Source organism: Papio anubis, chromosome 20, assembly GCF_008728515.1.
Source record: "Papio anubis isolate 15944 chromosome 20, Panubis1.0, whole genome shotgun sequence".
In the NCBI taxonomy this organism is placed as follows: Eukaryota; Metazoa; Chordata; class Mammalia; order Primates; family Cercopithecidae; genus Papio; species Papio anubis.
In genome coordinates, this window is record NC_044995.1 from 9,871,375 (window position 1) to 9,886,466 (window position 15,092).

At 53.9% G+C, this 15,092-nt stretch overlaps 1 protein-coding gene and 1 non-coding gene across 7 annotated transcripts; one reads left to right on the top strand and one right to left on the bottom strand.

Annotated features, from left to right (window-relative positions):
• The first annotated feature begins 23 nt into the window (after positions 1-23).
• LOC116271787 lies at positions 24-127 on the top strand. The gene has a single exon (XR_004180537.1). It is a non-coding gene; the product is annotated as a small nucleolar RNA U13 (small nucleolar RNA).
• Positions 128-7,203: 7,076 nt separating this feature from the next.
• On the bottom strand, positions 7,204-14,816 carry SYT5 (synaptotagmin 5). Of its 6 annotated transcripts, none has more exons than XM_031659289.1 (8): positions 13,028-14,182; positions 12,292-12,464; positions 10,094-10,213; positions 9,798-9,965; positions 9,261-9,428; positions 8,920-9,037; positions 8,555-8,688; positions 7,204-7,781 (listed from the first exon to the last, which is right to left on the bottom strand). In XM_031659289.1, the coding sequence occupies exons 1-8, from the start codon at positions 13,104-13,106 to the stop codon at positions 7,590-7,592; spliced, it is 1,152 nt and encodes a 383-aa protein (XP_031515149.1). In that variant the 5' UTR covers positions 13,107-14,182; the 3' UTR covers positions 7,204-7,589. The 6 variants fall into 6 exon arrangements, with proteins under 6 accessions (XP_031515149.1, XP_031515150.1, XP_031515147.1 ...); XM_031659287.1 differs by lacking the exon at positions 7,204-7,781 and adding an exon at positions 14,201-14,816 and having other exon boundaries at positions 8,498-8,688; positions 8,920-9,034; positions 13,028-13,151; XM_031659285.1 differs by lacking the exon at positions 7,204-7,781 and adding an exon at positions 14,201-14,814 and having other exon boundaries at positions 8,498-8,688; positions 13,028-13,151.
• Between the last annotated feature and the right edge of the window lie 276 nt (positions 14,817-15,092).

Sequence of the window (15,092 nt, forward strand, 5' to 3'; positions counted from 1 at the left end):
CAATAATTTAAACTTACAGCTATATCCTTTTGTAGTTTCTAGGCGGGATGATTGGGTGTTCACGCGCATGTGTGAGATGTGCCTCCTTCAAACCTTGTTACGACATCGGCACATTACCCTTCTGACATGAATTAAAAAAAACTACAGGTAAATTCTGTAATCGTACAGTTAAATGCACTGCATTAAAATAAGGGTAAGTCGGCCGGGCTCTGTGGCTCACACCTGTAATCCCAACACTTTGGGAGGTCGAGGTGGGCAGATCACTTGAGGTCAGGAGTTGGAGACCAGCCTGGCCAACATGGTGAAACAGCACCTCTACCTTAAAAAATACAAAAATCAACCGGGCGTGGTGACACGCACCTGTAATCCCAGCTACTCCGGAAGCTGAGGCAGGAGAGTCTGTTGAACCCGGGAGGCGGAGGTTGCAGTGAGCTGCGCCTCTGGACTCCAGCCTGGGCGACAGAGCAACACTGTCAAAAAAAAAAAAAAAAAAAAAAAAAAGCAGAGTCTGAATGAGGCACATCTCTAGATCACCCCAGCACTCCGCACTGGGCTCAGCGCCCAGGGAAACTTGGCTCTCTGCCTCCTTTCCTTGCCCAGACACATTAGCTTAGACCAATCACCCTTTCTGAGCCTCAGTCTCCTCCTCTGTGAGATGGGAATGTAGCGTGTAGCTGGCAGAGGGGCAGCGGATCTGCCTCCTGAGGGCAGATCTGGGCACTGGGAAGACAATACTCACTGGGGAAATAAAGGCTGAGACCTCAGCAGTTCCTGCAGAATCAGCCTGGCTAACCAGCCCCTCCCAGGCCAGCTCTAAGCCTGCAAGAGCCCCAGATCCTGGCTTTCTCTCTGGAGAATTAATGCCTTTCCTCCCTATTTCTCCCACTCCCCCAGCATATTCTCAGCAAACGAGCCAGAGTGATTTTTTGAGACGGAGTCTTGCTGCGACGCCCAGACTGGAGTGCAGTGGCGCGATCTCGGCTCACTGCAACCTCCGCCTCCCGGGTTCAAGTGATTCTCCTGACCCAGCCTCCCAAGTAGCTGGGACTACAGGTGTGTGCCACCACGCCCACTAATTTTTGTATTTTTATTTTGTGTGTGTGTTTGTGTGTGTGGGTATGTTTTTTGTTTGTTTGTTTGTTTGTTTTTTGAGATGGAGTTTCACTCTTGTTGCCCAGGCTGGAGTGCAATGGCACCATCTTGGCTCACCACAACCTCCGCCTCCCGGGTTCAAGTCATTCTTCTGCCTCAGCCTCCCGAGTAACTGGGATTACAGTCATGTGCCACAACGCCCGGTTAATTCTGTATTTTTAGTAGAGACAGGGTTTCTCTGTGTTGGTCAGGCTGGTCTCCAACTCACGACCTCAGGTGATCTGCCCGCCTTGGCCTCTCAAAGTGTTGGAATTACAGGTGTGAGCCACTGAGCCTGGCGAATTTTTTTTTTTTTTGAGACGGAGTCTTGCTCTGTCGCCCAGGCTGGAGTGCAGTGGCATGATCTTGGCTCACTGCAACCTCCGCCTCCCAGGTTCTAGCAATTCTTCTGCCTCAGCCTCCTGAGTAGCTCGGATTACAGGTGCCCGCCACCAAGCCCTGCTAATTTTTGTATTTTTAGTAGAGATGAGGTTTCACCATGCTGCCCAGGCTGGTCTCGAATTCCTGAGCTCAGGGAATCCACCTGCCTTCGGCCTCCAAAAGTGCTAGGATTACAGGCGTGAGCCACCATGCCCAGCCCCAGTGATTTTTTTTGTATTTTTAGTAGAGACGGGGTTTCACCATGTTGCCCAGGCTGGTCTCAAACTCCTGACCTCAAGTGCTCCGCCGGCCTCAGCCTCCCAAAGTGTTTGAATTACAGGTGTGAGCCACTGCACCTGTCCCAGAGTGATCTTTAACATAAATAAAATAATGTCTCCCACCTCTTCAAATCCTCCAAATGTTTCCACCGCACCTGGACACATTCCCAGCTCCTTAGCTCGGCTCCCTATGCCCTATGTAGTTATCCACCCCTGAAGCCACACCAGCCTCTTGGCTCCTTGGAGAACACACCACGCCGTTTGAACCCCAGGGCATTTGCAACTTGGGGTTCTTTTGCCTTGAATTCTCTTCCCCCTCATCTTTAGTAGCTGGGACCACAGGCAAGTGCCGCCATGCCCGGATATGTATGTATGTATGTGTGTATGTATGTGTGTATGTATGTGTGTATGCATGCATGTGTATGTATGCGTGTGTATGTGTATGCATGTATGTGTGTGTGCATGTGTGTATGTATGTGTGTGTGTATATGTGTATGTATGTATGTGTGTGTATGTGTATGTGTGTGTGTGTGTGTGTGTGTGTGTGTCTGTTTTTAGCGAAAGGGTCTCACTAGTTGCCCAGGCTGTTATTTATTTATCTGAGACGGAGTTTCACTCTTGTTGCCCAGGCTGGAGTGCAATGTCGCGATCTCGGTTCACTGCAACCTCCGCCTCCCCGGTTCAAGCGATTCTCCCACCTCAGTCTCCTGAGTAACTGGGACTACAGGCATGCGCCACCACACCCAGCTAATTTTGTATTTTCAGTAGAGATAGGGTTTCTCCGTGTTGGTCAGGCTGGTCTCAAACTCCTGACCTCAGGTGATCTGCCTGCCTTGGTCTTCCAAAGTGCTGGGATTACAGGCGTGAGCCACCGTGCCCGGCTTTATTTATTTATTTATTTAAGACAGGGACTTGCTCTGTTGCCCAGGCTGGAGTACTTCAGCCTGAAACTCCTGGGCTCAAGCGATCCTCCCACCTCTGCATCCCTAGTAGCTAGAACTACAGGCACATTCCCCCATACCTAGCTAACTTTACAAATTTTAAAAATAGAGATGAGGGCCGGGCGCGGTGGCTCAAGCCTGTAATCCCAGCACTTTGGGAGGCCGAGACGGGTGGATCATGAGGTCAGGAGATCGAGACCATCCTGGCTAACACGGTGAAACCCCATCTCTACTAAAAAAATACAAAAAACTAGCCGGGCGAGGTGGCAGGCACCTGTAGTCCCAGCTACACGGGAGGCTGAGGCAGGAGAATGGCGTAAACCCGGGAGGCGGAGCTTGCAGTGAGCTGAGATCCGGCCACTGCGCTCCAGCCTGGGCGACAGAGCAAGACTCCGTCTCAAAAAAAAAAAAAAAAAAAATAGAGATGAGGTCTCACTTTATTATCCAGGCTGGTCTCAAATCCTGGGCCCCAAGCGATCCTCCTGCCTCCCAAAGTGCTGGGATTACAAGCCTGAGTCACTATGACTAGCCTGTTTTCTTTTTCTTTTCTTTTCTTTTTTTTTTCTTTCTTTCTTTCTTTTTTTTTTTCTTTTCTTTTTTTTTTGACAAGATCTCCTTCTGTGGCGCAGGCTGGAATGCAGTGGCATAATCACAACTCACATCAGCCTCTAAATCTTAGACTCAAGCAATCCTCCCGCCTCAGTCTCCCAGGTAGCGGGGTCTACAGATATGCATCACCATGTCCAGCTGATTTTTTTTTTCTTTTGTAGAGACAGGGTCTCACTATGTTGCCCAGGCTGGTCTGGAACTCCTGGGCTCAAGCAATCCTCCCGCCTTGGCCTCCCAAAGTGCTGGGATTAAGGCATGAGCCATTGTGCTTGGCCTTGTTTTCTTTTGAAATTGGTGTAAAGCACACACACTTTTTTTTTTTTTTTTTTTTTTGAGACAGAGTCTCACTCTGTCACCCAGGCTGAAGTGCAGTGGCCGGATCTCAGCTCACTGCAAGCTCCGTCTCCCGGGTTTACGCCATTCTCCTGCCTCAGCCTCCCGAGTAGCCAGGACTACAGGAGCCTGCCACCTCGCCTGGCTAGTTTTTTTTATATTTTTCAGTAGAGACGGGGTTTCACCGTGTTAGCCAGGATGGTCTCGATCTCCTGACCTTGTGATCCGCCCGTCTCGGCCTCCCAAAGTGCTGGGATTACAGGCTTGAGCCACCGCACCCGACCGCACACACACTATTAATTGGGAATGATATTTAGTACACTCACAATGCTGTGCAACCATCACTACTGTCTAGTTCCAGAACTTTCTCTTCACTCCAAAATAAAACCCATACCCTACTTACCTCCTCATTTCTTTCTCCTCAGTCCCTGACAACCACAAATCTTTCTGCCTCTATGAATTTGTCAGTTCAGGAGGTTTCTTTTGGAAGGAATCTTGCACTATGCAGCCTTCTGTGTCCGCTTCCTTCACTTGGCATGATATTTTCAGGACTCTCCTATGCTGAAGTATATGAATCAATGCTTCCTTCTGTTTTTATGACCAAATAATATTCCACCGTTTTTCTCCCTAACCTTTGCAAGCTTCATTCCTTCTTGTCATTCAAGTCATGGCCCAGACGGCACCTCCTCAGGAAGGCTGCCCCTGTCCACCCTCCCCAAATTATCTCAGCCCTTTTACGTTTTGGTCCCAGTGTGGACTGCCATTTGTAATGGTTTTGTTCTTCTACCGCTCTGCTTGCTTGTTGAGATGGAGAACCAAGGACCCCATTGTCATCACCTAAATCAATCCCAGGATTTAGAGACAGGTTTTCTGGCTGTGTGATTCTGAGCATTTCACAGGAATTCATTCTCTCTCTCTCTCGATGGAGTTTTGCTCTTGTTGTCCAGGCCGGAGTGCAATGGCACGATCTCGACTCACCGCAACCTCCGCCTCCTGGGTTCCAGCGAGTCTCCTGCCTCAGCCTCCCTAGCAGCTGGGATTACAGGTGCCCACCACCACACCCAACTAATTTTTGTATTTTTAGTAGAGACAGGGTTTCAGCATGTTGGCCAGGCTAGTCTTGAATTCCTGACCTTAGGTGATCCGCCTGCCTCAGCCTCACTTTTACAGGTGTGAGCCACCACGCCCAGCCCCAAATTCTCTAAAGCATAGTTTGGGCTCATTTGTCAACCAGGAATAATGATCATGTTTATTTCTTTTTTTTTTTTTTCTTTGAGACAGAGTCTCGCTCTGTCACCCAGGCTGGAGTGCAGTGGCTGGATCTCTGCTCACTGCAAGCGCCGCCTCCTGGGTTTACGCCGTTCTCCTGCCTCAGCCTCCCAAGTAGCTGGGACTACAGGTGCCCGCCACCTCGCCTGGCTAGTTTTTTGTATTTTTTAGTAGAGACGGGATTTCACCGTGTTAGCCAGGATGGTCTCGATCTCCTGACCTCATGATCCACCCATCTCGGCCTCCCAAAGTGCTGGGATTACAGGCTTGAGCCACCGTGCCCGGCCGATCATGTTTATTTCATGAGTTTGCTGTGAGGATTATTATTGGCAGTAATAATAGTAACATAAAGAGCTGTCTTCATAAGGACATGCTCTACACCAATACACACACACACTCACACACATGAAAAGTTACTGAATTCCCTTGGAGAAAAATTTAAAATCTCATGGATATTATAATCTGTGTAGCTGTTCTATTTTCACTTTCCCCATTGGCTACCAGGAAGCTTAGGAGCAAGTTTGTTTGCTGCCTCCTTTTTTGGTACGTGGGGGTAATTTTTGCCTCATTCTCCACTTAATCTGCTGCTCAGAGAGTTCTCTGGCCAAATCTTACAGGTCTTTGTTCACCACCCAAAATTCTGTATGGGATGAGATAAGGTAGAAGCCAATGGAACTATCATCTTTGCTTGAAACAGAGTAGGAGGCAGCATTCGTTGAAAGAACAATGAGGTTGGTGTGGCGGCTCATGCCTACAGTCCCAGTTACTCAGACAGGAGGATTGCAGCAGTTTGAAACCAGCCTGGGCAACATAGCAAGACTCCATCTCTCTAAAAAAAAAAATACCCAGGCATGGTTGCATGTGCCTGTGGTCCCATCTACTCAGGAGTCTGAGGCAGGAGGATCCCTTGAGCCCAGGAGGTTGAGGCTGCAGTGAGCTATGATTGCACCACTGCACTCCAACCTGGGGACAGAGTGAAACCCTGTCAAAAAAAAGAAGAAAGAAGAGGCTACGGCAGGAGAATCGCTTGAACCTGGGAGGCGGGGGTTGCAGTGAGCCGAGATTGTGCCACTGCACTCCAGTCTGGGCAACAAGAGCGAAACTCCGTCTAAAAAAAAAAAGAAAAGGAAAGAAAAGAAAAAAAAGGGCTGGGCGTGGTGGCTCACGCCTGTAATCCCAGCACATTGGGAGGCAAGGTGGGCATATCACGAGGTCAGGAGATCGAGACTATCCTGGCTAACACGGTGAAACCCCGTCTCTACTAAAAATACAAAACAATTACTCGGGTGTGGTGGTGGGTGCCTGTAGTCCCAGCTACTCCAGAGGCTGAGGCAGGAGAATGGCGTGAACCCGGGAGGTGGAGCTTGCAGTGAGTCCAGATCACACCACTGCACTCCAGCCTGGGCAAAAAAGCGAGACCCTGTCTCAAAAAAAAAAAAAGAAAACAAAAAAGAAAGGAAGGAGGGAGGGAGGGAAGGAAGGAAAGAAAGAAGGAAGGAAGGAAGGAAGGAAGGAAGGAAGGAAGGAAAGAAGAGAGGGAGGGAGGGAAAGAGAGAGAAAGAAAGAAAGAAAGAAAGAAAGAAAGAAAGAAAGAAAGAAAGAAAGAGAAAGAAAGAAAGAAAGAAAGAAAGAAAGAAAGAAAGAAAGAAAGAAAGAAAGAAAGAAAGAAAGAAAGAAAGAGAGGGAAGAAAAAAGAAAGAGGTGAAGTTGAAATCATTGGCTTTCCTTGCTTAACTTCATCCTCTCTCGCAGGCTCTGGAGATTTTATTCCCTGGCTCCGTGCCTCTCCTTTGTTTTGATGACAGTAAGTCGCTTGGGGGGTCAGGTCTGTGTTTGCATCTATTCTGGGGCCCTAGCACTCAACAGAAGACCTCAAGGAATATGGAATGGAAGGAAGAAAAAAAGAGAGGGAGGGAGGGATGCAGAAATGGGTCTGAAAATCGATGTGAGTCATGGGTGAGCAAGCGAGGGGTTAAATTCATGGACAAGCAAGGGAATTCTCGCGGACTCCTCACAGCTAAGGTGTGGCAGGAGTTATTATTATCCCAACATTCTCCAGAGGAGGAAACCCAGGCTCAGAGTGGTGAGTGAGGAATGAACAGGTGAAAATGTGAGGGAGTCCATGGGGCCAGGCCAGTCTCTCTCAGCGGCTTTCAGGACGAAGTGCACGTTGCCCTGCGTGCGCCCATTCCTGCAAATGAGGTTTCCTCTTGGGCCCCAGCCCATGCCCACCCCCATCAAGGAGTATGGGCCCAGGCCACCGCAGTTGCTGCAAATTTATTTGGCCCCAGGAGCAGTGCAGGGACGGGCTGTGTTGGAAGAGAGAGGAGAGCAGACGAGGATGGCTGATTGTCAAAGCAGGGAGCAGGACCCGTGGGCAGGAGAAGCCAGGCTGCCTTCCCTTCCCAGGGGTCCCTGGGGCGTCTGGGTGTGTCCGCGGGGGTCGGGGGAGTGTGCTGGACCGTGGTCGTGATTGGCACCGTTGGGGGTGAGAAGACAGGAATGGTTCAGATGGTTGGGGTGGAAGGTGGGGGGAGGGTAATGGGCAGAGGAAGCTTACGGGTAGGGCTGGCTTGGCTTTGGCCGGTCTCGGGAGTCTGGGGTCAGGGGCTAGAGTCCAGGCTTGGCCAGCGGCTTCGGGTGGGAGTCAGGGCGCAGGCAGCAGCCTCACTCGGTCCGGCGGCCGCAGCGAGTGCCACTGGGCAATGGGCCGCCGCGGGTTGGCCAGCATGTCCGCCCAGTGGCGCAGGCCAGCCCCGCCGGCGGCCGCCCCCACGGCCACCCTCCCGATGGCCTCGTTCTTGCCCAGCTTGTCGTAGTCCAGCACGGTCAGCTCCACCTGGGCCGCCGGGGGGGGGGGGGGGGGGGGGGGGCGCGGGAGGAGGAGGAGAGAGGAGACTGAGGGGAGGAGGCCTGGAAGGGGCAGTGGCCACCTTCACAGCTGAGGGTACCTCTCGCTGCCACCCGAGGGCTCGGGGCCCCGGAGCTCGGGACAGGGGAGGGGACGGGAGGGAGGGAGCCTGAGGTGAGGAGGCGGCTCTGGCGCCTTTCTTCCTGAGCAGCCAGGTTTCTAAGGAGATGAACCCTCAGGACAAGGTTGCAGAGCGTGTGTTCGGCGCCTCTTGGGGGAGCAGCCTCCTAAGAGCCGCAAAGCTGCAGAACTTTAACAGGGGCCGAGCTAGGGTAGGCGCCATCCCTAAAGAGGTAAGGGGAGGTCTCTTTTTCTCAGACCCATGTTCCTGAGGAGGGCGGGGCATCCTGGTGCCGCGTGGGGGGCGGGGCATCCTGGTCCCGCTTGGGGGGCGGGGCATCCTGGTCCCGCTTAGTGGGTGGGGCATCTGGTCCTGCTTAGGGGTGGGGCATCCTGGTCCCGCTTAGTGGGTGGGGCATACCGGTCCTGCTTAGAGGAGATAGGATGCCCACATCCAATTTTAAGAAGTCTCTTCCTGGAGTGGAGGAGGCTTCCTGGTCCTCATAGGAGGAAACAGACGGAGAGCATAACTTCAGAGCCCCTCACCTGGTTTCTAGGGAGATGCTAAAAAGTCTCCCTCCGCCTAGCAATGGCGATTACTAAGGGTCTGGGCTTTTGGAGAACGGCAGGTTTGAGCTCACCTGGACTTGGTCACAGGGCACCTCGAAGCTGAAAGCTTCGTTGTAATAGGGGTTCAGAGTGTTCTTCTTGATGGTGGTTTTCTTCTTCCGCACCTTTTTGCCGCCCTGCAGCAGGTGGACCTTGACGTATGGATCTGGTGAGAGGAAGGAGGAGTCTTATAGCTCTCCACTGCTGAGTTCTTGGGCCAACATAGAAACACCGCCTACACCCTTCGGGTCTCCGTAGCTCTATCCCAAAATCCATGCCTTCCACGGCAGCCTGAGCCTCCCTGTCCCCGAAGAAACCCTCGGGGCTCAGAAACTGCCAGAACGAGAACCCACCCCACGCCATCCCCACACACCCCACTCCGTTGCTTCCCACACACCTGACAGTCCTCCTACGTCCATCTTCTTCAGGTTTTTAGCCTCCAGGACGATGACGGTGAGCTTCCCGGCCGTGGGGACATAGCGGAGGGAGAAGCAGATGTCCCCAAGTTTCTCCTGCTGAAAGAAGGAGAGGGGCCCATCACCGGAGCCCCGGCTCCACATCCATGCCCCCTCCATTTGTCTTTTCTCCCCACACTTTGGAATGGAACGGTCCACAGTTAAGGACCCAGGGGTACAATCCACGCCGCCCTGAGGGTCTGGAAGGCCTATGATCTGATTGGCTCAAGATGTTGTGGGCGGGGCCTGGGGCGTGACTCGGGGCGTGGCCGCGCATGCTCACCTCCTCCCGCGGAGCAGCCTGCAGCTCCCGCCAGGTCTGCACCGGCCGCCCCAGGTCCACGGAGCTCATGGGGACCCGCACCTCCCCGATGGCGTCGTTGCGAGAGAAGCGGTCGAAGTCGTACACCGCCATGACCAGCACCCTGCCCCCCAGCTCCACGTAGGGGACCTGGAGTGCACAGAGAATCCGCAGTAGAGAGCAGGAAGTCAGACATAGGGTGAGGCACAGCACGTCCAGAAGGCAGGCGTGGAGTGAGGCAGCGAGGGTCCAAGCGAACAGTTGGGGGAACTCAAATGGGGAAGTCCAGGGATCCATGGGGAAAAAAAACACGGGTCAGTGGAACCCAAATGGTACCGCCCAAGGACCAGGCTACAGCCCAGGAGTCAGCAGTGCCCAGAGTCCAGTGGAATAGCCCCAGAGCGGGTAGCTGCCACCTGAGCTGTGGCTGCCTGCAGGAAAGGTGGAAGGGGTCTGTCCCCAGTGTTCCAGGGACCGGGCGCAGGCTATGGAACACGGGGCCTGAGGGCAGGAGCTCACCTTGAAGGCAAAGGTCTCCCCAAAGTGAGGGTTCAGCGTCTGCCGATGCACCTTGGTCTCGTACCGCCTCCGTTTGTCCGGCAGTAGGTAGACCCGCACGTAGGGGTCCGAGGAGCCACCCAGATCCAAGGCTGCCAATCCTTCTGCTTGCAGAATGCCCACCAGCAGCTGCAGGGCCCAGGCACGGTGGGGGAGACGGGGAACACTAGTCTTAGCCTCCCTTCCATGGCTCCTTTCAGAAGTGGTTGGAACCCCTGGGACCCTCCCTCCAAAGCATCCCCTGCCTCCACACCCACCTGGCCACTCTGGAAGTCATAATCCAGGGAGTACTGCAGTCGTCCTAGCTCATGCTTGTCTGCCACCTGCTGCCCTGGCCCGGATGGTGCTGGCTCCAGCTCCTCCACTTCTGGCTGTACCTTAGGGAGCCAGGGGTAAGGGTAGGTGAAGTCTTCCCCTGATAGCAGTATCCTTCAGGTTCAGAAGCCAAGAGAGGCTCACAAGTCCCTTGGGCTATACCTGAGCGCTCACAGGCTAAGCAGAGTCAGTATTTGACTAGAGATGTCTGCCACAGGCAGGAAATAGACATGATAACACAGATGCAGTATGTTTGTGAATGTCTGATTAGTGGTGTCTGCTATGGGCAGGGACTAGACATGTGTTTGTCATGCTTAGATTAAAACAAGTACTGATAGTGTCCCATTGCCCAGAGGAATAATGCAGGTTGTATTTCACATGCTAATGGATGTATCGGGGTGCTAGTCCAAACTGCCATGTTTACTTGTGATCTTAGCACAGCAAAACATGGAGGAGAAATGGCATATTTACTGTGTATTTGCTATTCTAAAGTAGAATGAAAAAGCAGAAGGTCTCCTTAACCTGGGACAGCAATTCTTAAAATTCAATGTAAACCTGAATTCCCCGGAGTCCTGTGACAAAACGCCTGAGGTCACCTCTTCAGGGATGCTGACTCAGCAGGTCAGGTGCTAGCTCCAGAATTTGCATTTCAACAAGTACCCTGTGTGATTCTGCTGCAGTCTTTGAACATCACTGGTTTAAGCGATAGGGATGGGGCTGGACACCAGGACCCTAAATGGCATCTTTACCGATACTAATTGTAACAGCTTCTTATTGAGAAGGAAGGAGGGGAAATACCAAGTTAGTGACCGCAAACTTGAGGTTCAGAGAGGGACAGTGAATTCTCCAAGGTCACACAACTGGGAAATGGTCTCTTTTGGTTGGAAACCTAGGGCTGTCTGGCTCCCAGGCAAACATTGCACTCTGCACTGAGAGACTTAATTTTCAGACCCTGCGGTGACCACTTTCCATTCCAACAGCCTTGTCCAATGCAAATCTCTTTTATCCTCTCTGGGCTGCTGCTGCACTGGCCTCCTCCCTGGATTCCTCGCCGCAGATCTGTCCTACATGGGGGTTCCAGAGGAGTCATCCTAACACCATCTGACCCTGTCCCTCTCATGCTCAAAACATATTTGTAGCTTTCATCACCCTCATGACGTGGATACTGCTGAGTTCTCCAGACACTTCACTCCAGAGTGCAGCTATTGTGAAAAACGACTCTTTGTTCCCCAAATAAGCCTCAGAATCTGGATATGGGGCCTGAATCTGGATATGCGGCCTCAACACATGCTCCAACTTGGACTAGAATGTCCTTCTCTCTGGTCTCAGTTAACTCTGTTCCTTGGGTCTCAGTGCAGACGTCACCTCCACCATGCTCCTCTGTCTGATCCTCTGTTTTAAAATTTTTCTTAGTGTAAATACGTCTCATTCTCCAAAAGGAATCAGCACATTTTAAAGTATTCTGGCACAAAGCTGGTTTTCAGCTTTCAAAGCCATTTATTTATTTATTTATTTATTTATTTATTTATTGGAGACAGAATCTTGCTCTGTCACCCAGGTTGGAGTGCAGTGGCGCGATCACAGCTCACTGCAGCCTACACCTCCCCATTTCAGTGCCTCAGCCTCTCGAGTAGCTGGGATTATACCATGCCACCACGCCTGGCTAATTTTTTGTATTTTAAGTAGAGACAGGGTTTCATCATGTTGCCCAGGCTACTCTAGAATTTATGACCTCAGGCAATCTGCCCACCTCAGCCTCCCAAGTGCTAGGATTACAGGTGTGAGCCATCGCACCTGGCCCAGAGCCAAATATTTATACGTTTCTGTAGATTTCTATACAGTGGGATGCCTTTTCTGTGCTCCTATGAGACCCTGTAGTATGCACATATTACCCTGTGTGGTGAGTGTCTGTGTCAGTGCCTGACTACCCCACCAGACTGGGAGGTTCTTGTGAACAGCAGCTAGTTCTGTTCCATCTCCAGGTACCCAGAGTCCATTTGAGGGCTAGACACACAGGGAGGATGAGCCAGTAAGGTGGGTTCCTATAGGAGGGAAGGGAGCAGGGACTGGGACCAGCTGGGCCATTGAGAGGAGCAGGGTGCAGGAAGGGGCTGGGTAGAGGGGCTGGGCTGGGCCACACCTTGTCTATGTAACTCTGGCCCAGCCCCTTCACTTCCTGAAGGTGGACCTGGGCTTGGGCCTGGCTCTTCTTGCCCGTCCGCCTCCGACAGCGCTTCCGGTAGAGACAGAAACAGCAGCTCAAGAGGAGGAGGCTTGAGACCAGCACGATGGTGGCCAGGGCCCAGGGGGGCACTGCAGAGGGGTGGAGACAACACACACTGAGGCCTGGGCAGCGCGCGGAAGCTGGAATGCTGGCGTCCTTTTCCCTCCAGCCATTTTCATTCCATTTCTTTCCGCGTTTTTCTTCCACCTAATGTGGCCTATAGAGAGATTCGATGCCCTAACCCAGGCTGACACCATCTGGATTTGCTTGCCTGTTAGTTCTGCCTTTCCTTACCCGCCCCCGCCCCCCATTTCTGCTCAACTCCTGATGCTTTTTAGAAGAAGCCCTGCTCCTCATCGGGCCTGTTTCCTTATCTGTAAAAGAAGGGCTAGGTGGACCTTCCAATTCTAAGATCCCATTCCATGCAACACCCCTCGATCCGGTTTCGATTTTTGTTGCAAATTTGTTCCTTCCTTTTTCCCGATTTCTTTCGCGTTCTAGTCCAGGATGACGACCCGGAATCCCAGCCGGATTTTCCAGCCCGCCTGCCCGAGTACACCCGTCCGAATCCTGCCCCTCGGAATCCTGGCCAGGCTTTCTCTCTGCTCGCCCCCCCCCCCACCCCCCACCGTCTTCCCCCAGTCTTGCTCACCGGGGCTGTGGCTGATGCGACTGGAGTCGGGAGGCGTGTCGGGCGATGGAGGCCCCGGGGTTGGGGGCTCCGGGAACATGGTGGCGGGTTCCTAGAGTCTTTTCTGCAGAGGCACTCAAGCACCCTAGTCCCCCATTCCCACCCCAGACGTCCATTGAGCCCCACGCACAACAAAGAACTCCAACTCCCATGAGGCCCATGCACGAACAGCCGCGCAGAAACCGGACAGCCACCGCGAGGCATGCTGAGAGTTGTAGTTTCAGCCTCCCTGCGCTTGAGAGGGGGGTGTCCAGGACCTAGTTGAATCCCAAAGGGATACCCTCTTCCTCCACGGCCCCACAGGCATCCCGCTGACTTCTGCCTTGTCCTCGCCCCTCCGCAGGGCCTGAACCGGAAGCGGGCGAAGGCAGGCGTGGGAACCAGCGGACCGCGTTGCCCAGAGCAACAGCCTGGCTCCTCTCGAGCGGGGTGGGAGCAAAGCTGGTTGCCCGGGCAACGGTCTGTTGCCAGGACAACGGGCGGGGCTGACGCACAGACGCGGAGTCCCGGCGGGGCAGGCTCGCTCCGGGGCCCACTGGTGCCTGGGAACCCCCCGATAGCCCGACTGGGATCCTGAGGTCCCGCGAGGTGGGGAGGGGCAGCCTGTGGTCCGAGCGGCCACAGCCGACTGCTCCCTCCGCACCTGGTCCTGGGAGCTGAGATGCAGGTTCCCTCTTCCCTCTCCCCAGTTTTGCTGGAGGGCGGGTCGGGGGCTGCCCGGTGCCTGTGCTGAGCCCCCCTCATCCTTCTTGGCCTGTTGGTCTCTCCACGCATCTGTGCTGTCTTCACACCTGCTCTCGTGACCGCCTCGGTCTCCACGCTGTCTCTTGACCCCAAATAGGCGTCTTCCCTGTGTCTGCCTCCTCGTTCCGCCCGTCTCTCTTGCCTATCGCCTGGCCTCTGTCCCCAGGGTCTCTCCCCCTTCGCTGCGCCTGCGCCCCCTTCCGCGCCCTCGGCTCTTTGTCTTCTCCATACCTGACTCGCGTCCCCAAATCTGTGTCTCTCCGCTTCAGGCTCCAGCCCTCCCACTGTCTCTGTTGGTCCCCCCAGTGCCCCAGCCCCCACTCCCACACCCCTTGCCTCTAGGGATGCGGATGCGGATGGGCTGAGGGCGGGGGTCCCAGCAGCTCCTACCTGCTCGGCGGCTGGACGGGACGCTCCCGGGAGACGCGGAGGCGCCAGCCCCGCCCGGACCCCGCCCCCCGCACGCGGGCGGTGGCGCTGTCCCGGGTGCTGATCGCGGAGCTCGGCCGGGCGGGGGAGCCGCGGAGCGAAGCCGGATCCCGTGCGCGCGTGTGTGCCCGTGTGCGTGTGCGCGCGTGTGTGGTGTGTATTGTGTGTGCCCGTATTTGGTCTCGGGTAGGCGGAAAGCCCCGCCCCGCCCCTCCTCCTGCCTCCACCGGGGAACCTCGGTGACGCCCACAGATATTTATCCTGGTGCCTTAGAATTTTCTGCCTTCTGGTCCAGTTGTTGGCCGTCCAGACCACTCCACTCCTCCCGCCCCAACACACACGACACACACCCTGTATAGCCCGAAGAACGGCATGCCAGGATACTCAGTCCTAGGACCTAGGAGACCCTAGACGCTCACTGGAGACCCAGACTCTGCGGGGTTCAGCATCAAAGTACCCAGCTATCAGCCCCCAGACATCGCCCTCTAAGTTCCCCTAACACCAGTCCCAAGAGGCGGCCAGTGCGGTGACTCACACCTGTAATCTCAGCACTTTGGGAGGTCGAAGCAGGAGGAATGCTTGAGCCCAGGAGCTGGAGACCAGCCTGGGCAACAGCAAAATCCCGTCTCTACAAAAATGAGTCCGACGTGGTGGTGCGTACCTGTGATCACAGCTACTCTAGAGGCTGAGGTGGGAAGATAACCTGGGCCTAGGAGGTCAAGCCTGCGGTAAGCCACTGCACTCCAGACTGGGCAACAAAGCAAGACCATGTCTCAAAAACAAAAACAAAAACAGAACAAAACAACAACAACAACAACAAAAAGAGTAAAAGAAAAGCTCAGAAAGCAAGTCC